General features: G+C 40.6%; 1 protein-coding gene across 8 annotated transcripts in view; it reads left to right on the top strand.

The window, feature by feature from the left end:
• The window catches only part of NUP98 (nucleoporin 98 and 96 precursor), a 134,143-nt gene that overhangs the window by 60,938 nt on the left and 57,052 nt on the right, over window positions 1-16,153 (top strand). For all 8 annotated transcript variants that reach the window (XM_017894400.1, XM_017894402.1, XM_017894401.1 and 5 more), the window contains 2 exons: window positions 6,485-6,618; window positions 10,513-10,697. In XM_017894400.1, the coding sequence (XP_017749889.1) occupies window positions 6,485-6,618; window positions 10,513-10,697 (319 nt within the window). The remainder of the gene's footprint in view (window positions 1-6,484; window positions 6,619-10,512; window positions 10,698-16,153) is intronic.

Genomic DNA, 16,153 nt, shown 5'->3' with positions numbered 1-16,153 from the left:
ATTACAGGCTTGAGCCACCGCGCCCGGCCTTAAATAGCTTTTTAAGGAAAATTATGGGCTGGACACGGTGGCTCACGCCTGTAATCCCAACACTTTGGGAGGCCGAGGCGGGCAGATCACGAGGTCAGGAGTTTGAGACCAGCCTGGCCAACATGGTGAAATCTCGTATCTACTAAAAATTCAAAAATTAACCGGGTATGGTGGTGCCTGCCTGTAATCCCAGATACTCAGGAGGCTGAGACAGGTGAATCGCTTGAACCCGGGAGGTGGAGGTTGCAGTGAGCCGAGATCGCACCACTACATTCCAGCCTGCGTGATAGAGTGGGAGTCCATCTCAACAAAAAGAAAAAGGAAAAGAAAATGATGTTCCACAGGAAGTGAAAAACTGGTTGTCATCTGGCATAGAGTAACTGAGATAAATAGAATAGATAGATGTTTCTGTACCACTAAATTATCTCCCATACTATCATGATACATGTGTCACGTTTTGAGACACCTTTGCAAATTTAAGCTACATACTTACATATTTTCTTATTCTGTCAAAAGGTGCTAGTGTTTCTTGAGTCTTCTTTGTCAAATGAGGATATTAGTACCCTTCCCTATGCTTTTATTACCCTTATTTGTTTTCTCATCTTTTTTTTTTTTTTTTTTTGGAGACAGAGTCTTTCTCTGTCCCCTAGGCTGGAGTGCAGTTATATAATCTCGGCTCACTGCAGCCTCTGCCTCCCAGGTTCAAGCAATTCTCCTGCCTCAGCTTCCTGAGTAGCTGGGATTACAGGTGCCTGCCACCAATCTTTAATGCTTGGTAGTCCTTTCATTCCTATTTAAGATTAAAAATAGGCTGGACATGGTGGCTCATGACTGTAATCCCAGCGCTTTGGGAGGCTGAGGTGGGCGGATTGCTTGAGGTCAAGTGTTTGAGACCAGCCGGCCAACATGGTAAAACCCCATGTCAACCACAAATAGAAAAACTGGCTGGGCATGGTGGCACATGCCTGTAATCTCAGCTGCTCTGGAGGCTGAGGCGGGAGAATCACTTGAACCTGGAAGGCGGAAGTTGCACTAAGCTGACATCATGCCACTACACTCCAGCCTGGGCGACAGTGTGAAACTCTGTCTACAAAAAAAAAAAAAATTTATATATATATATATATATATATATATATTTATATTTATATTTAAAAGGTCACTGGCAACTTTTTGTATGTGAGTAGGGCTCGTTTACCAGTAGGTTTTACTTTAGAGTGAGTAATCTAGAAACCAACTATGATCAGACAGAGGGTCCTCTAAATGTTAGAATGTCAAATTCTTAGCTCTGGGATGATACCAGTAACCTCAGTAGTTGCCCTTCTCCTTTTTATGTGTTTACTTAGAGAGAGGCCTGCTTTGACCTGTGTATTGAGCACCAGTGATTAGGAGGGTGGCAATATGTAGTTTTCTATATAAACTTCATTTATCTTTTTTTTTTGAGAGAGTCTTGCTCTCTGTCCCAGACTGAAGTGTAGTGGTGTGATCTCGATCTTGGCTCACTGTAACCTTCGCCTCCCAGGTTCAATTGATCCTGTTTCCTCAGCCTCCTGAGTAGCTGGGATTGCAGGCCCATGTCATCATGCCTGGCTATTTTTTGTATTTTCAGTAGAGATTGGGTTTCACCATCTTGTCTACGCTGGTCTTGAACTCCTGACCTCCAGCATTCCTCTCGCCTCAGCCTCCCAAAGTGCTGGGATTACAAGTGTGAGCCACTGCGTCTGGCTTAGACTTTCCATTAATTCTTTCCTCTTCCTGGTTTCAATTCTGCTTCATCAAACCTGGTATTCCCAAGTCCCTAGACATCTGGGATTCTCCAAGGTAGATATGCGTCATTTGATCATTCTGGTAGACCCTTGGACAATATGAGGGTTAGGGGTGCTGACCCCCCACAGTTGAAAATTTGCAAATAATCTTTGATTCCCAGGCTTTACTGACAGCATTATGTATATTATATATAGTACGTACTATATTCTTACTATAAAGTAAGCTAAAGAAAGAATATATTATTAAGAAAATCATGAGGGGGAGGAAGGGGTTGGTCTTGCTCTCTCAGGGATGGCAGAGAAGGAAATCCACACATAAGTGGATCAACACAGTTCAAACTTGTGTTGTTCAAGGGTCAGCTGTAATTGCTATTGAGTGTACTCTAAACTATAGGTTTCTGTATCCTGCTTGATCAGTCCTCTGTCCACATCTTTCCCCTAGAAATTGGTCAGATTTTCTCATGTGTTCATTTGCCACCTTCCCATTGTCTGTCATTATGGGTTTATATATATACATTTTAATATTTTTTAGCCATAGATTTTAATAAGGTCTTTGGAGAGAGAGGAGGTGACTTCGAGTTTTCATTGATCTCTGTGCGAACTTTATACTTAGCTTTATCTTTAAAAATAGGCTGGGCGCGGTGCCTCACGCCTGTAATCCCAGCACTTTGGGAGGCCAAGGCGGGTGGATCACCTGAGGTCAGGAGTTCGACCAGCCTGGCCAACATGGTGAAACCCCATCTCTACTAAAAATACAAAAATTAGCCTGGCGTGGCGGCAGGCACCTGTAATCCCAGCTACTTGAAAGGCCGAGGCAGGAGAATTGCCTTATCCGGGAGACAGAGGTTGCAGTGAGCTGAGATTGTGCCACTGCACTCTAGCCTGGGTGACACAGTGAGACTCCGTCTCAAAAAAATAATAATAATTATGTTTTAATTTTATTTTTTTCTCATTTTTCATTGGTTTTAGTAGAAGGAGGTAGTATAAATTATTGTTAATAATGCCATTTTTACTTATATAGCTTTTGACTAGTTTTAATAATCCATCTCTTTTCCAAAGTTCCTGACACAATAATTTAGTTAGTATTAAAGTTGTGTGTCTTAACATTACTGCCCATTTAAAGGTAATTGTATTTACTTTTAGAATGTACATCTTTGTACCACGGAATCTTAATTGAAAGTACTTTAGAACTATGTGAGTCTAGCTTGTCTTAAAAAAACCTCAGGTATGGTGGCTTCCTTACAGGCGGTACAGTCTGTTGTTCTGTTCTGGTTGTTTAGAAACCAAATCCTGCCTCCATAGAGTTTCCACCCAGTGGTTCTACTTTTATTTCGTAAAGCTAAACAAAACCAGTCTAGTATAATTTCTTTTCTTTCTTTCCTCTCTAGAACCTTCTCTCACACCCCTTTCTTCCACTATGCAGGAGTCACATTGGTCTTCTGGCAGCTCCTAGAGCAAACCAAGCTCTCTGCTTTATCAGGGCCCTTGCACTTGCTGTTTCCATCACCTGGAATGTTCTCCCCTGACTTTCTTTCCTTCTTTTTTTTTTTTTTTTTGAGAGGAGTCTCACTCTGTCACCCAGGCTGGAGTGCAGTGGCGCGATCTTGGCTCACTGCAGCCTCCACCTCCGGGTTCAGGCAATTCTCCTGTCTCAGCCTCCTGAGTAGCTGGGACTACAGGTACGTGTCAACCATGCCCGGCTAATTCTTGTATTTTTAGTGGAGATCCCATTTGGCCAGGCTATTCATGAACTCCTGACCTGAAGTAATCTACTCGCCTCAACTTCCCAAAGTGCTGGGATTACAGGTGTGAGCCACCATGCCTCACTCTAGTGTAATTTATTTGTGGTAACCCACTGACATTTTTCTGGATAAAGTGTCATCAGATTCTTGTGTTTCATCAGGAGACTTGGTTTGTATACTTTTCCCAATCCCTTTAATCATTTGGTTATGATTTAGTGTTTTGTAATCTTTTCTTTTGAAATTTCTTCAGAATTTGTTCTTTGGAAAATTTTCAAATTATTTTGACCAAGCTTGAATGTAATACCAGTAGTTGCTTAAGTAGTGCTTGTTTGTTTTCTTGTTTTTGCTCATCTATCAAGATACTCGCTTATCGGTGTCTTTAAATACTACAGTTAACACAAAATTTGTATTTATTCATACAAATACACACTCATACACTTTCTTGTGTTTGGATTTGTTAAAGGAAGTTTTTGGTTTGGTTTTTTTTTTGAGCACACCCAGGTAGAGTGATTTGTACTTGTTAAATGATGAGATCAACTAAGGTCAGTTTCCTAAATGAGTAATTGCCTGTCCAGTAACAAAATGACCAGTGAGGTTTGCAGTTCTGTAAAATGTTTCTTGAGTCTGCTTGCATAGTCCCCAAAATAACAGTATGTTGTTAATCTGTAGTACTATATACCCCCAAAAAAATGCTTTTCTTTATTTTTTGCTCCTAAATTGGATTTAGGAACTTTCTCAATATAGATGATTTACTTTGTGCTCTTAAAATTGACATCTCTTGGTTTGAAATCCTGAGCAAACTTGTCCTGTCTTATTAAATATCAACATGAACGTATGGTATTTTAGTATTTATTGAATACATCAATTTTAAGAAACCTTTGACTAACGTGGATCTACTTCGTTTTCATTAATTTAGCTATAGCAGCCCATTCTGGGTTTTTTTGTCTTGTTTTTTTTGTTTTGTTTTGTTTTTTAACTGCTTTTGTTCTCCATACTGCCTCTCCCCAGTCCCTACAACATTGTGAGACTTTTCGGAATGTTTTATGTCACTTCTTTACTGTGGATTATTGTATTATATTTTGGCAGTAACTTTATTTGTAAATGTTTATAAGGGAAAAAGGTAGTATTTTTGCCTGTAAAATGACTTTAGTATGATTTGAGTTTTGATCAGTATTTTGGAAAGAGATTTTATCTTGCAAAAGATTTCGCCTTCAGTCAGGGTATACTGTAGTGGTTTTGCTTTTTTTCTTACTGTTTTACTTGTTACAGTGGTAGATCGTGAATAGTCTTCATCGTTACTTATGTCTGTTCCCTAAATTCTCTGCAATTGATAACAGAAGTTCTTATACTTCGAGAGAAAATTAGACTTAGTGATTTCTTTTTTCTTTCAGTTTATATTATTTGAATGTTAAATAAATGTAAATAATAAATAATAAACTTAGAAGGATAACCTAACCGTTTTCTTCAGGAAGACACCTGGATTGGGGGGAAAAAAACACATTTTTGTTTGTATGCTGACTTCCTCTGTAGCCTTAATGTACATAATATTTTTATTCTGGAAATTTTAGTTAATAAATCAAAGGTAATTTCATACTTCCACAATGAAACAAATTATTGTTTTTAATAACTACATAACCTATGATGATGTGTCATGATGTTTACAACTTTTTTTGTTTGTTTGAGACAGAGTCTCGCTCTTTCACCCAGGCTGGAGTGCAGTGGCGTGATCTCGGCTCACTGCAACCTCCACTTCCTGGGTTCCAGCTGGGATTATAGGTGTGCACCCCCATGCCCAGCTAGTTTTTTGTGTTTTTAGTAGAGGTGGGGTTTCCCTGTATTGGCCAGGTTGGTCTCGAACTCCTGACCTCAAGTGATCTGCTCGCCACGGCCTCCCAAAGTGCTGGGATTACAAGCGTGAGCCACCGCACCCAGCCTACAACTATTAATGTTGGATACATAGGTTGTTTCCATATCTTGACTGTTATATATAATATGCACTGAATGCTTAGGAATTTTTTTTATTTTCTTTCTAGTTTAATTAAGTCCTTGAGTTAAATTTTCATGATTAAAAGTATGAGGTTAAAAAATAGAGGCCAGGTGTGGTGGCTGACGCCTGTAATCCCAGCATTTTGGGAGGCCAAGGTGGGCAGATAGCTCAAGTTCAGGAGTTCAAGACTAGCCAAGGCAACACCAGCAAAACCTCGTCTCTTAAAAAAAACCTCACACCCCCTCCCCTCCCCCCCTCCCCCCCACCACCACCACAACACACACAGAGAAAATTAGCTGTTGTTGGCCTGGTGACTCACCCCTGTAGTCCCAGCTACTCGGGAGTCTGAGGTTAGAGGATCAGTTGAGCCCAGAGGCAGAGGTTGCAGCAAGCCAAGATCGTGCCGCTACACTCCAGCCTGGGTGTGCGTGTGCGCGCGTGCGCACACACACACACAGTACTTTCCCTGTTGTATATTGTCATATTATTTCCTTTAGACAATTACATACACATGCTTGCACACACGTGCACACACACACACTCATACACACAGTACTTGCCCTGTATACTGTCATATTATTGCCTTTAGACAAACCCGTCTATATGTCTCTAGAAGTCAAAGACTATGGCTTTTTATGCAGCTATTTCAGTGATAGGTATGCATAAAATATTTCATCAGGGTTTAAATTTTCCTTTCTGTGATTAGTGGTGACAGTGAACACTGTGTAAGTGAATTTATGTGAGTACTGTATCTTATGAAATACTTCTTCCTAAATTTGACCTATTAGCTTATTTGATTCTTGATTTTCTTTGCAGTTTGCTTTACACACATTCTGCCCCAGTGATACCATTGATCTGAACATTTTGAAGACCACTTCTTCAAAAAGAATACTGAGCTCTGTGTTATAAGTGCATTGTATCCTTGCATTTATATATAATTTTGTTTTCTTTTTTTTAAAAAGCTTTGACAGATCCAAATGCTTCTGCTGCTCAGCAGGCTGTTCTCCAGCAGCACATCAATAGTCTAACATACTCACCTTTTGGAGACTCTCCTCTCTTCCGGAATCCCATGTCAGACCCTAAGAAGAAGGAAGAGGTAAATTTAAGGATACTTCTGTAAAATATCGTATCAAAGAAAGAGAAACTGAATGTGCAGAATGTAATTTTTTGCCTGTATATATTAAGGGATTAAGCAAAGCTAGGCATAATTAATTTTTTAAGACATTATTTCACTCAGCCGGGGGTAAATTATTTTTGCTGTATCTGGACGGTGTTGTAACAGTGAAATGACCACTACACTGAAGATCAAGCCCTGAAATAAGGCAGATATTAATATTCTCATTTTTAATTAAAACAATTTTTTCTAAGTTTTTTTCTTTTTGAGATGATGTCTTGCTGGTGTTGAACTCCTGGAAGCAAACCTCCTGCCTCAGTCTCCTAACATGCTGGGATTACAGGTATAAGACACCATGCCCAGCCCTATTGTCATTTTATAACTAAGCAAACTAAGGCTTAGAGAGGCTGACTTTCCTCAAATCATAATGCTCTTAAGTGGCATAACCAAAATCTTAACCTCTTGATTTTTACATAGCTTTGTGTTTAATCTCTTATAACTCTAGTGTAAAAACATGATCTTTTAATCACATGGTGTTAAAAATGTAGTCTTTGGTCTGTTTGATCCGTGTTTTACCACTAATCATCTGTGAGACATTGGAAAATAAGAAAGTCATTTTGCCTCCGTAAATTTGTTTCTTCTGTAAAATGAGGACAGTAATAGTGTTCAATGTTGAGGGCCAAATGAGATAATGCACACCAGGATCATAGTAAATTGCTCAATATACAGAAACTATTTTTCAATCACTTATGTCATTACATGTATCCCTCAGCTTTTTTTTTTCTGTTTTTTTTTGTTTTGTTTTGTTTTGTTTTTTTGGTTTTTGGTTTTTTTTTTTTAAGAAATGGGATCTGCCCGGCACCGTGGCTCATGCCTGTAATCCCAGCTCTTTGGGAGTCTGAGGTGGGTGGATCCCCTGAGTTCAGAAGTTCTAGACCAGCCTGGTCAACACGGTGAAACCCCGTCTCTACTAAATATGCAAAAATTATCTGGGCATGGTGGTGGGCACCTGTAATCACAGCTACTTGGGAGGTGGGATAATTGCTTGAACCTGGCAGGCAGAGGTTGCAGTGAGCCAAGATTGCTCCATTGCACTCCAGCCTGGGCAACAAGAGCAAAACTTCGTTTCAAAAAAGAAATGGGATCTTACTATGTTCTTAAATTTAATCCTGTAAACTAGATATGAGAAGCAAGATAAGAATATGAAAGTACCTTTTAAAGTGATTAGACGAAAATTATTTATGCAGCCTAATTTTAGCTGGCTGAATATGTGTAAGGCATTGTGTTGTTAAGTGCTGAGGATACAAAATGAAAATAAACAAGAATTTATTAAGGTTGCTAACCAATGACAAAGATCAGACAGACAAGCACTTAAATTTACACTGGTTCAGTAGAGTATATGTGATAATAGAAGTGTGTCTGTCAATGACGAATGGATAAACAAAATGTTTTATATCTGTATGATGGAATATTCAGCCATAAATAGGAGTAAAGTACTGATACATGCTATAACATAAATGAACCTTGAAAGCGTAAGTGAAGGCCGGGCACGATGGGCATGGTGGCTCATGTCTTTAATCCCAGCACTTTGGGAGGCTGAGGTGGGCAGATCACCTGAGGTCAGGAGTTCGAGACCAGCCTGACCAACATGATGAAGCCCCATCTCTACTAAAAAGAAAAATACAACATTAGCGAGGCATGGTGGCACATGCCCATAATCCCAGCTACTTGTGAGGCTGAGGCAGGAGAATCACTTGAACCTGGGAGGTGGAGATTGCAGTGAGCCGAGATTGCACCATTGCACTCCACCCCAGACAACAAGAGGGAAACTCCATCTCAAAACAAAAAGAAAGAAAATGTTAAGTGAAAGGAGCCAGACACAAAAGTCACATGATTTGATTTATATGCTATACCCAGAATAGGCAAATCCATAGGGAAAGAAAACAGATTCATAGTTGCAAAGAAAAAGGGAAGAAATTGAGAGGAACTGAGTTTCTTTTTGAAGTCATCAAAGTTTTCAGGAGTCAGATAGTGGTGATGGTTGCACAACCTTGTAAATATACTAAAAACTATTGAAGTAGATGCGTTAAAATGGTGAATTCTATGTCACGTGAGTTTTATCTTAACACAAAATTTAAAATATAATAGTGAAAAGATCATAGATGCTTGGATGAATTTGATAAGGCTTTGTTTTCAGAAGAGGAACATTTAACTATTTTGTATGGGTATGTAGGACTTGGCAAGTCTAGGTCAAGCATTCCAAACGAAGACAGAATTGTGAAAGATCACAACAATCTGGGAATAACAAAGATACATTGTTGAGTGTAAACAGCTTGCACTGGGAAGAGAAGAATAAATTGTGACAGGCGAGATACGCTAGACGTTGTTATTTGAAGTGGTTATATAATCTCATTTATGCTGTTAGGAAAACAAATGTACAACATCCTCAGGATGCTGTATGATATTGTAGAGATGCCATTTGAAGCACCCTGAAATTTAGTTGTGTGTCCTCCACTAACTTGTTGTTTCGTCAGTAATCAGAGGAAGTAACTTTATTTTTATTTCTGGTACCCAGAGTTTGACTTAATGTTTAATTATTAATGTTTACTAAAAGATGAATAAATACAAGCTAATATCTGTCCTTTTTTTCCCAGAGCGATTTGGATTTCACAGAAGTTGAATATTAATTCATGACAGAGTCTCAGTTTTTCTTGAAGCTAAGATTTTTGGTTTAATTGAAAAGTAATGACTATGGCTGAGGATTTTTTTGATATCATGTTTTCATCAAATGAACATATATATACTGTTTTTCAAACCAGAATAATTGCAAGATAAACTATAGAACGAAGAGAATATTAATATGTTGTGTTTGTACATTTTAATTTACAAAACTTTTTTCAGATTCGTTATCTTTGGTTTTTTTTGGAGAAAGAATCTCGCTCTGTCACCCAGGCTGGAGTGCAGTGGTGTGATCTCAGCTTACTGCAACCTCCACCTCCTGGGTTCAAGCGATTCCCATGCCTCAGCCTCCCCAGTAGCTGAGATTACAGGTGCACACCACCACTGTTTGGCTAACAGATTCATTATCTTTTTTTTTTTTTTTTTTTTTTTGAGGCGGAGTCTCGCTCTGTAGCCCGGACTGGAGTGCAGTGGCCGGATCTCAGCTCACTGCAAGCTCCGCCTCCCGGGTTCACGCCATTCTCCTGCCTCAGCCTCCCCAGGAGCTGGGACTACAGGCGCCAGCCACCTCGCCCGGTTAGCTTTTTGTATTTTTTTTTTTTTTAGTAGAGATGGGGTTTCACCATGTTAGCCAGGATGGTCTCGATCTCCTGACCTCGTGATCCGCCCGTCTCGGCCTCCCAAAGTGCTGGGATTACAGGCTTGAGCCACCGCGCCCGGCCAGATTCATTATCTTGATTAGATTTTTTTAAATGTCAGACAAATCATTTTAATTAGGGGCTGGAAAGATAAGTACAAATCAATTCTAGAACAATAAAGACAGTTCTGTTAGTATTCACACATACATACAGATAGTGCATCCCAAATCCAAAATGCTCCAAAATCCAAAACTTTGAGCACTGACCTGACATTCAAAGGAAATGCTCATTGGGACATTTTGGATTTTCACATTTGGGATACTCAACTGGTGAGTGTAATGCAAATATTTCAAAATACAAAAAAATCCAAAATACTTCCAGTCCCAAGCATTTTGGATGAGGGATACTCAACATGTACAAAGTTGGGTGTGAACATCCTTGTTTTATGGGAGCAAGTGAATGGCAGAGATGACGGTTGAAATCTGGTCTTGTGATTTTTAAAGCCAGTGCAATACATTTAAAGTAAAGTAAAAATTTCCTTGATGCTTTTGTTTTTCAGAGATTGAAACCAACAAATCCAGCAGCCCAGAAGGCTCTTACTACACCTACTCATTATAAATTGACACCCCGCCCTGCCACTAGAGTCCGGCCAAAGGCTTTACAAACAACAGGCACAGCGAAGTCACATCTTTTTGATGGGCTGGATGACGAACCATCCCTAGCCAATGGAGCATTCATGCCCAAGTGAGTTTATTTTTGTTAACAGAAATTAAGTATGAAATACTGATATAAACTAAGTATGAAACAATATACAATAATTTATTTAAATATATTACAGATGTAATACAGTCCACTTTGTTTGTTTTTCTTTTTGAGACAGAGTCTTACTCTCTCGCCCAGGCTGGAGTGCAATGGCATGATCTTTGCTTACTGCAACCTTTGGCTCCTAGGTTCAAACGATTCTCCTGCCTCAGCCTCCTGAGTAGCTGGGATTACAGGCGTGTGCCATCACGCCTGGCTAATTTTGTATTTTTAGTAGAAGCGGGGTTTCACCATGTTGGCCAGGCTGGTCTTGAAACCCTGACCTCATGTGATCTACCGACTGGCCTCCCAAAGTGCTGGGATTATAGTGCCGAGCCACTGTGCCCAGCCAGTCCACTTTTATAATTTGAAAAATACAGAACATCACGGAGAAGAGTAAGAGTCCCCTGATCATTCCCAGGGATAACTCATAGTTAGCATAAAAATATTTTGGTAAATATGCCTCTTATTTTACATATTCATGATTTTGTTTTGGTTTTGAATAATTAGGGTTTTTTGTTGTTGTTTTTAAAAGTTCAGGTCTCCCAGGCTGGAATGCAGTGACTGCAGCCTCAGCCTCCACAGCTCAAGCGATCCTTCCACCTCAGCCTCCCAAGTAACTGGAACTATAGGCTTGTGCCACCATGCCTAGCTAATTTTTTTATTTTTGTAGAGATAGGATCTTCCTATGTTGTTCAATCTGGTGTTGAACTCCTGGACTCAAGTGATCAGCCGTCTCAGCCTCCCAAAAGTGTTGGGAATTAAAGGTGTGAGCCACCACATCTAGCCATGTTTTTTTTTTTTTTTCCTTTTTTTTTTTTTTTTTTTTTAAAGAGACAGGGTCTCTCTTTTTTGCCCAGGCTAGAATAAAGTGGCATGATCATGGCTTACTGTGACCTTGAGCCCCTGGGCTCAAAGCAGTCCTCCCACATGAGCCTCCCAAGTAGCTAGGACTACAGGTATGCACCACCAGGCCTGGCTACTTGAAAAAAATTTTTTTGTAGAGATGGTGTCTTGCGTATGTTGCCTAGGCTGGTCTCAAACTGGTGTCAAGCGGTCCTCCCACCTTGGCCTCCCAAATTGCTGGGATTACAGGTGTGAGCCACTGTGCTAAGACTACTTTTCCTTTTTTCTTACAACTCACAATGGTCAAATAGATTAAGAAGAATCTGGTTTTGTTTGTTTGTTTGTTTTTTGAGATGGAGTTTTGCTGTTATTGCCCATGTTTGAGTGCAATGGCACGATCTTGGCTCACCACAACCTCTCCCTTCCGGGTTCAAGTGATTCTCCTGTATCAGCCTCCCGAGTAGCTGAGATTACAGGCATGCGCCACCATGCCCGGCTAATTTTTTTTTTTTTGTATTTTTAGTAGAGAGAGGGTTTCTCCATGTTTGTCAGACTGGTCTTGAACTCCTGACTTTAGGTGATCCCCCCGCCTTGACCTCCCAAAGTGCTAGGTGTGAGTCACCATGACCAGTGTGTTTTTTTTTATATGTTATAATTTTATACAAATATAGAACCAAAAATAAAATAATTACACAGAAAAGTATGTAGAAAAGTCATTGGTAAACACAGAAAACTACACTTAAATGATGCTTTAGAACAAATATACTTCAAAGTGTTGATACATGCATGGAACAAAAACCTGAGGAAAATTAAAAATCAGACTATTAACATTATTTAACATCAGGAGAGAGAATGTCATGGCATGTCATTTCTTGGTTATTTTTCTAGATATATACACACACACACAGGCTTTTTTAACAAGTACTTTTCTAGTCAAAAAAAAGAGGTGGGTTTTTTTGGGTGGAACATTTTGTAAGCTTTGAAGAAAAATTTTTTTCACTCCCAATTCTTTGTCTATGAAGGTTAATAAGTTAAAAACATTACATGCAACTTTCTTTCCCTGAAAACATGATGGTAATCCAGCCGGGCGCAGTGGCTCACGCCTGTAATCCCAGCACTTTGGATGGCCGAGGTGGGCAGATCACCAGAGATGGGGAGTTCAAGATCAGCCTGGCTAACATGATGAAACCCCGTCTCTACTGAATATACAAAATTAGCTGGGCATAGTTGCATGTGCCTGTAATCCCAGCTGCTTGGGAGGCTGAGGCAGGAGAACCGCTTGAACTGGGGAGGCAAGGTTGCAGTGAGCTGGGATTGCACCCCCGTACTCCAGCCTGGGTGACAGGGTGAGACTTGGCCTCCAAACAAAAAAGAAAATACGGTAATCTGCTTCACAAAAGGTGGAAAGTCTAATTTTATGTGTTTCTTAGAATATCAGTAAATTATTTTGAAGGCAGGGACTGTGTATTATTTATATCTGTCCTAGCATTTTATTTATGTATGTATGTATGTATTTATTTATTTATTTTTGAGATAGTCTTGCTCTGTCACGCAGGCTGGAGTGCAGTGGCATGATCTCGGCTCACTGGGTTCAAGCAATTCTCCTGCCTCAACCTCCCAAGTAGCTGGGACTACAGGTGCATGCCACCACACCCAGCTAATTTTTGTATAGAGATGGGGTTTTGCCATGTTGGCCAGGCTGGTCTTGAACTCCTCACCTCAGATAATTCACCCGCCTCAGACCCCCAAAGTGCTGGGATTTCAGGTGTGAGCCACTGTGCCCGGTCTTGTCCTAGCATTTTATACACTGTTTTTGCGCAGAGTAGGTAAAAGGTTTACAGTAGTCTGATCATCAGGTCAGTAGCTCGAGATCAGTTTCACCAGGCCTTAGGATTTTCAGACATACAAGTAGAAAGGATTAGAGTGGGAGGACATATATTTTGCTGTTAATACCATCTGACCTCCTTGGCTTCACTTCTGTGGTGTTGCTGTCAAATGTCATCTTTTTTTTTCTTTTTTTTTTTGAGATAAGAGTCTCATGCCGTTGCCCATCCTGGAGTGCAGTGGTGCAATCATACGTCACTGCACCTTTGACCACTGGGCTCAAGAGATCCTCCCACCTCAGCTGCCAAATAGCTGAGACCACGGGCCCACACCACCATGCCCAGTTAATTTTTTTTTTTTTTTTTTTTTTTTTTTTTTTTTTTTGTAGATATGGGATCTGTCTTTGTTGCCCAGGATGATCTCCAACTCCTGGGCTCAAGCCTCAGCCTCCCAAAGTGTTAGGATTACAGGCATGAGCTACTACACCCAGCTACCTATCAACGGTCTTAATGTAACAGAAGCATTTTACACAGTTGATCTTGTCCCTCCTCCTTGATTCACTTTCATAATTGTCTTCCAGGACCCCACAATTTCCTAGTTTTCTTCCTGCCTCACTGGTTGCTGCTTCTCAGTCTCCTTTACTGGTTCCTGTTCATTCCACCATCTGTAAATTAGAATGCCCTTGGCTCAGTTGTTGATCACATTTTATCTATGCTTATTTCCAGAGTGCTTCAATTTATTCTCATGACTTTAAATATCATCTATAGTCTGATGATTCCCAAATTTTTATCTCCAGCGCAGACCTCTTTCCCAAACTCAAGATTCTTATATCTTACCCTACTCTACATCTTCACTTTGATGTCTAAAAGACATTTATTTAAAATTAACATGTCCATGTCTTCTTTCTCAAACCTGTTCTACCCAAAACCTGTCTCAGATGATTGCATTTCTGTCATTCTAGTTGCTCAGGTCAGAAATTTTGGAATCTTCCTTGACTTTGTCACACATTCCTCATCTAAGTTATCAGCAAATCCTCTTGGTTCTACCCTGTAGATTACTTAGAATCTGTATAGTTCTCACCGCATTCATTGCTATTACCCTAGTGCGAGCCACCACTATCTCTTGCCTGGATTACCGCAATACACTCTTCTGTTTTTATTGTTTTTATTTTTATTTATGTATTTATGTATTTATTTATTTATTTATTTATTTTTGAGACAGAGTCTCTCGCCCAGGCTGGAGCGCAGCACAGTGGCCCGATCTCGGCTCACTGCAAGCTCCGCCTCCTGGGTTCACGCCATTCTCCTCCTGCCTCAGCCTCCCGAGTAGCTGGGACTTCAAGTGCCCACCACCACGCCCAGCTAATTTTTTTTTTTTTTCAGTAGAGACAAGGTTTCACTGTGTTAACCAGGATAGTCTTGATCTCCTGACCTCAAGATCTGCCTACCTCGGCCTCCCAAAGTGCTGGGATTACAGGCGTGAGCCACCACGCCCAGCCCCACTCTTCTGTTTTTACTATTTTGCATCTGATTCTAAACATTGCTACGACAGTGGTCATTTTGAAGCGTAAGTCAGATCGTTTCCCTTTTCTGCTCAAAACCCTGAAGTGGTTCATGTTTTTTTACTCAGACCAAAGTGCTTACATTGGCATATAAAGTCCTCGAAGGTAGGATTTCCCATTACTGCTCTGAACACATCTACCATTCTCTTAATTGCCTATTCCATTCTAAACTTACTGCTTCCTTGCTCCTGTTAGGACAGGATAGGCATGCTATTTATTTGGGCCTTTGCCCCAATTGTTCCCTTTGAAACACTTCTCCTCATATATCCATTTAGCTAACCCTGTCACTCTTTTTTTTGAGATGGAGTCTCGCGCTGTGGCCCAGGCTGGAGTGCAGTGGTGCAATCTTGGCTCACTGCAAGCTCTGCCTTCCAGGTTCATGCCATTCTCCTGCCTCAGCCTCCCGAGTAGCTGGAACTACAGATGCCCGCCACCATGCCTGGCTAATTTTTTGTGTTTTTAGTAGAGACGGGGTTTCACCACATTAGCCAGGATGGTCTCGATCTCCTGACCTGGTGAACCGCCCGTCTCAGCTTCCCAAAGTACTGGGATTACAAGCATGAGCCACTGTGCCTGGCCAGAACCCTGTCACTCTTTACTCACATGTCACATCAATGAAGACTACTCTGACGACCCTATTTTTGGTTTATTTTTTTGTTTTTGAGACAGGGTCTTACTCTGTCACCCAGGCTGAGTGCAGTGGCGCTGTCATAGCTCACTGCACCCTTGAATTCCTGGGCTCAAGGAATTCTTCTGACTTGGCCTGGGTAGCTGGGACTACAGGTGTGTGCCACCATACCTGGCTAATTTTTTTTATTTTTTAGAGATAGAGTTGCTGTGTTGCCCAGGCTGGTCTCAAACTCCTAGCTTCAAGTGATCCTCCCACCTCGGTTTCCTGGGTAGCTGGGATGATAAGTGCATACCATTGTCCCTGGCTGATTTTTAAAAAATTTTTTGTAGAGTACTGTTCCTACTTTTTAGTAGAGATGGTGTTTCACTATGTTACCCAGGCTTGTCTTGAACTCCTGGGCTCACACAATCCTCCCACCTCGGCCTCCTGAAATGCTGAAAGTACAGCACAATCCACCATGCTACCTTTATTTGAAACGTTTATTTACTCTCTCTTCCTACCCCCAACCCCAGTTGCTATGTTTCAGTGCATTGCAGT

Source organism: Rhinopithecus bieti, unplaced genomic scaffold (assembly GCF_001698545.2).
Source record: "Rhinopithecus bieti isolate Rb0 unplaced genomic scaffold, ASM169854v2 scaffold_21412, whole genome shotgun sequence".
Taxonomy (NCBI): domain Eukaryota; kingdom Metazoa; phylum Chordata; class Mammalia; order Primates; family Cercopithecidae; genus Rhinopithecus; species Rhinopithecus bieti.
Note: the sequence above shows the minus strand (reverse complement) of the source record. Positions and strands in the feature narration are given on the sequence as shown.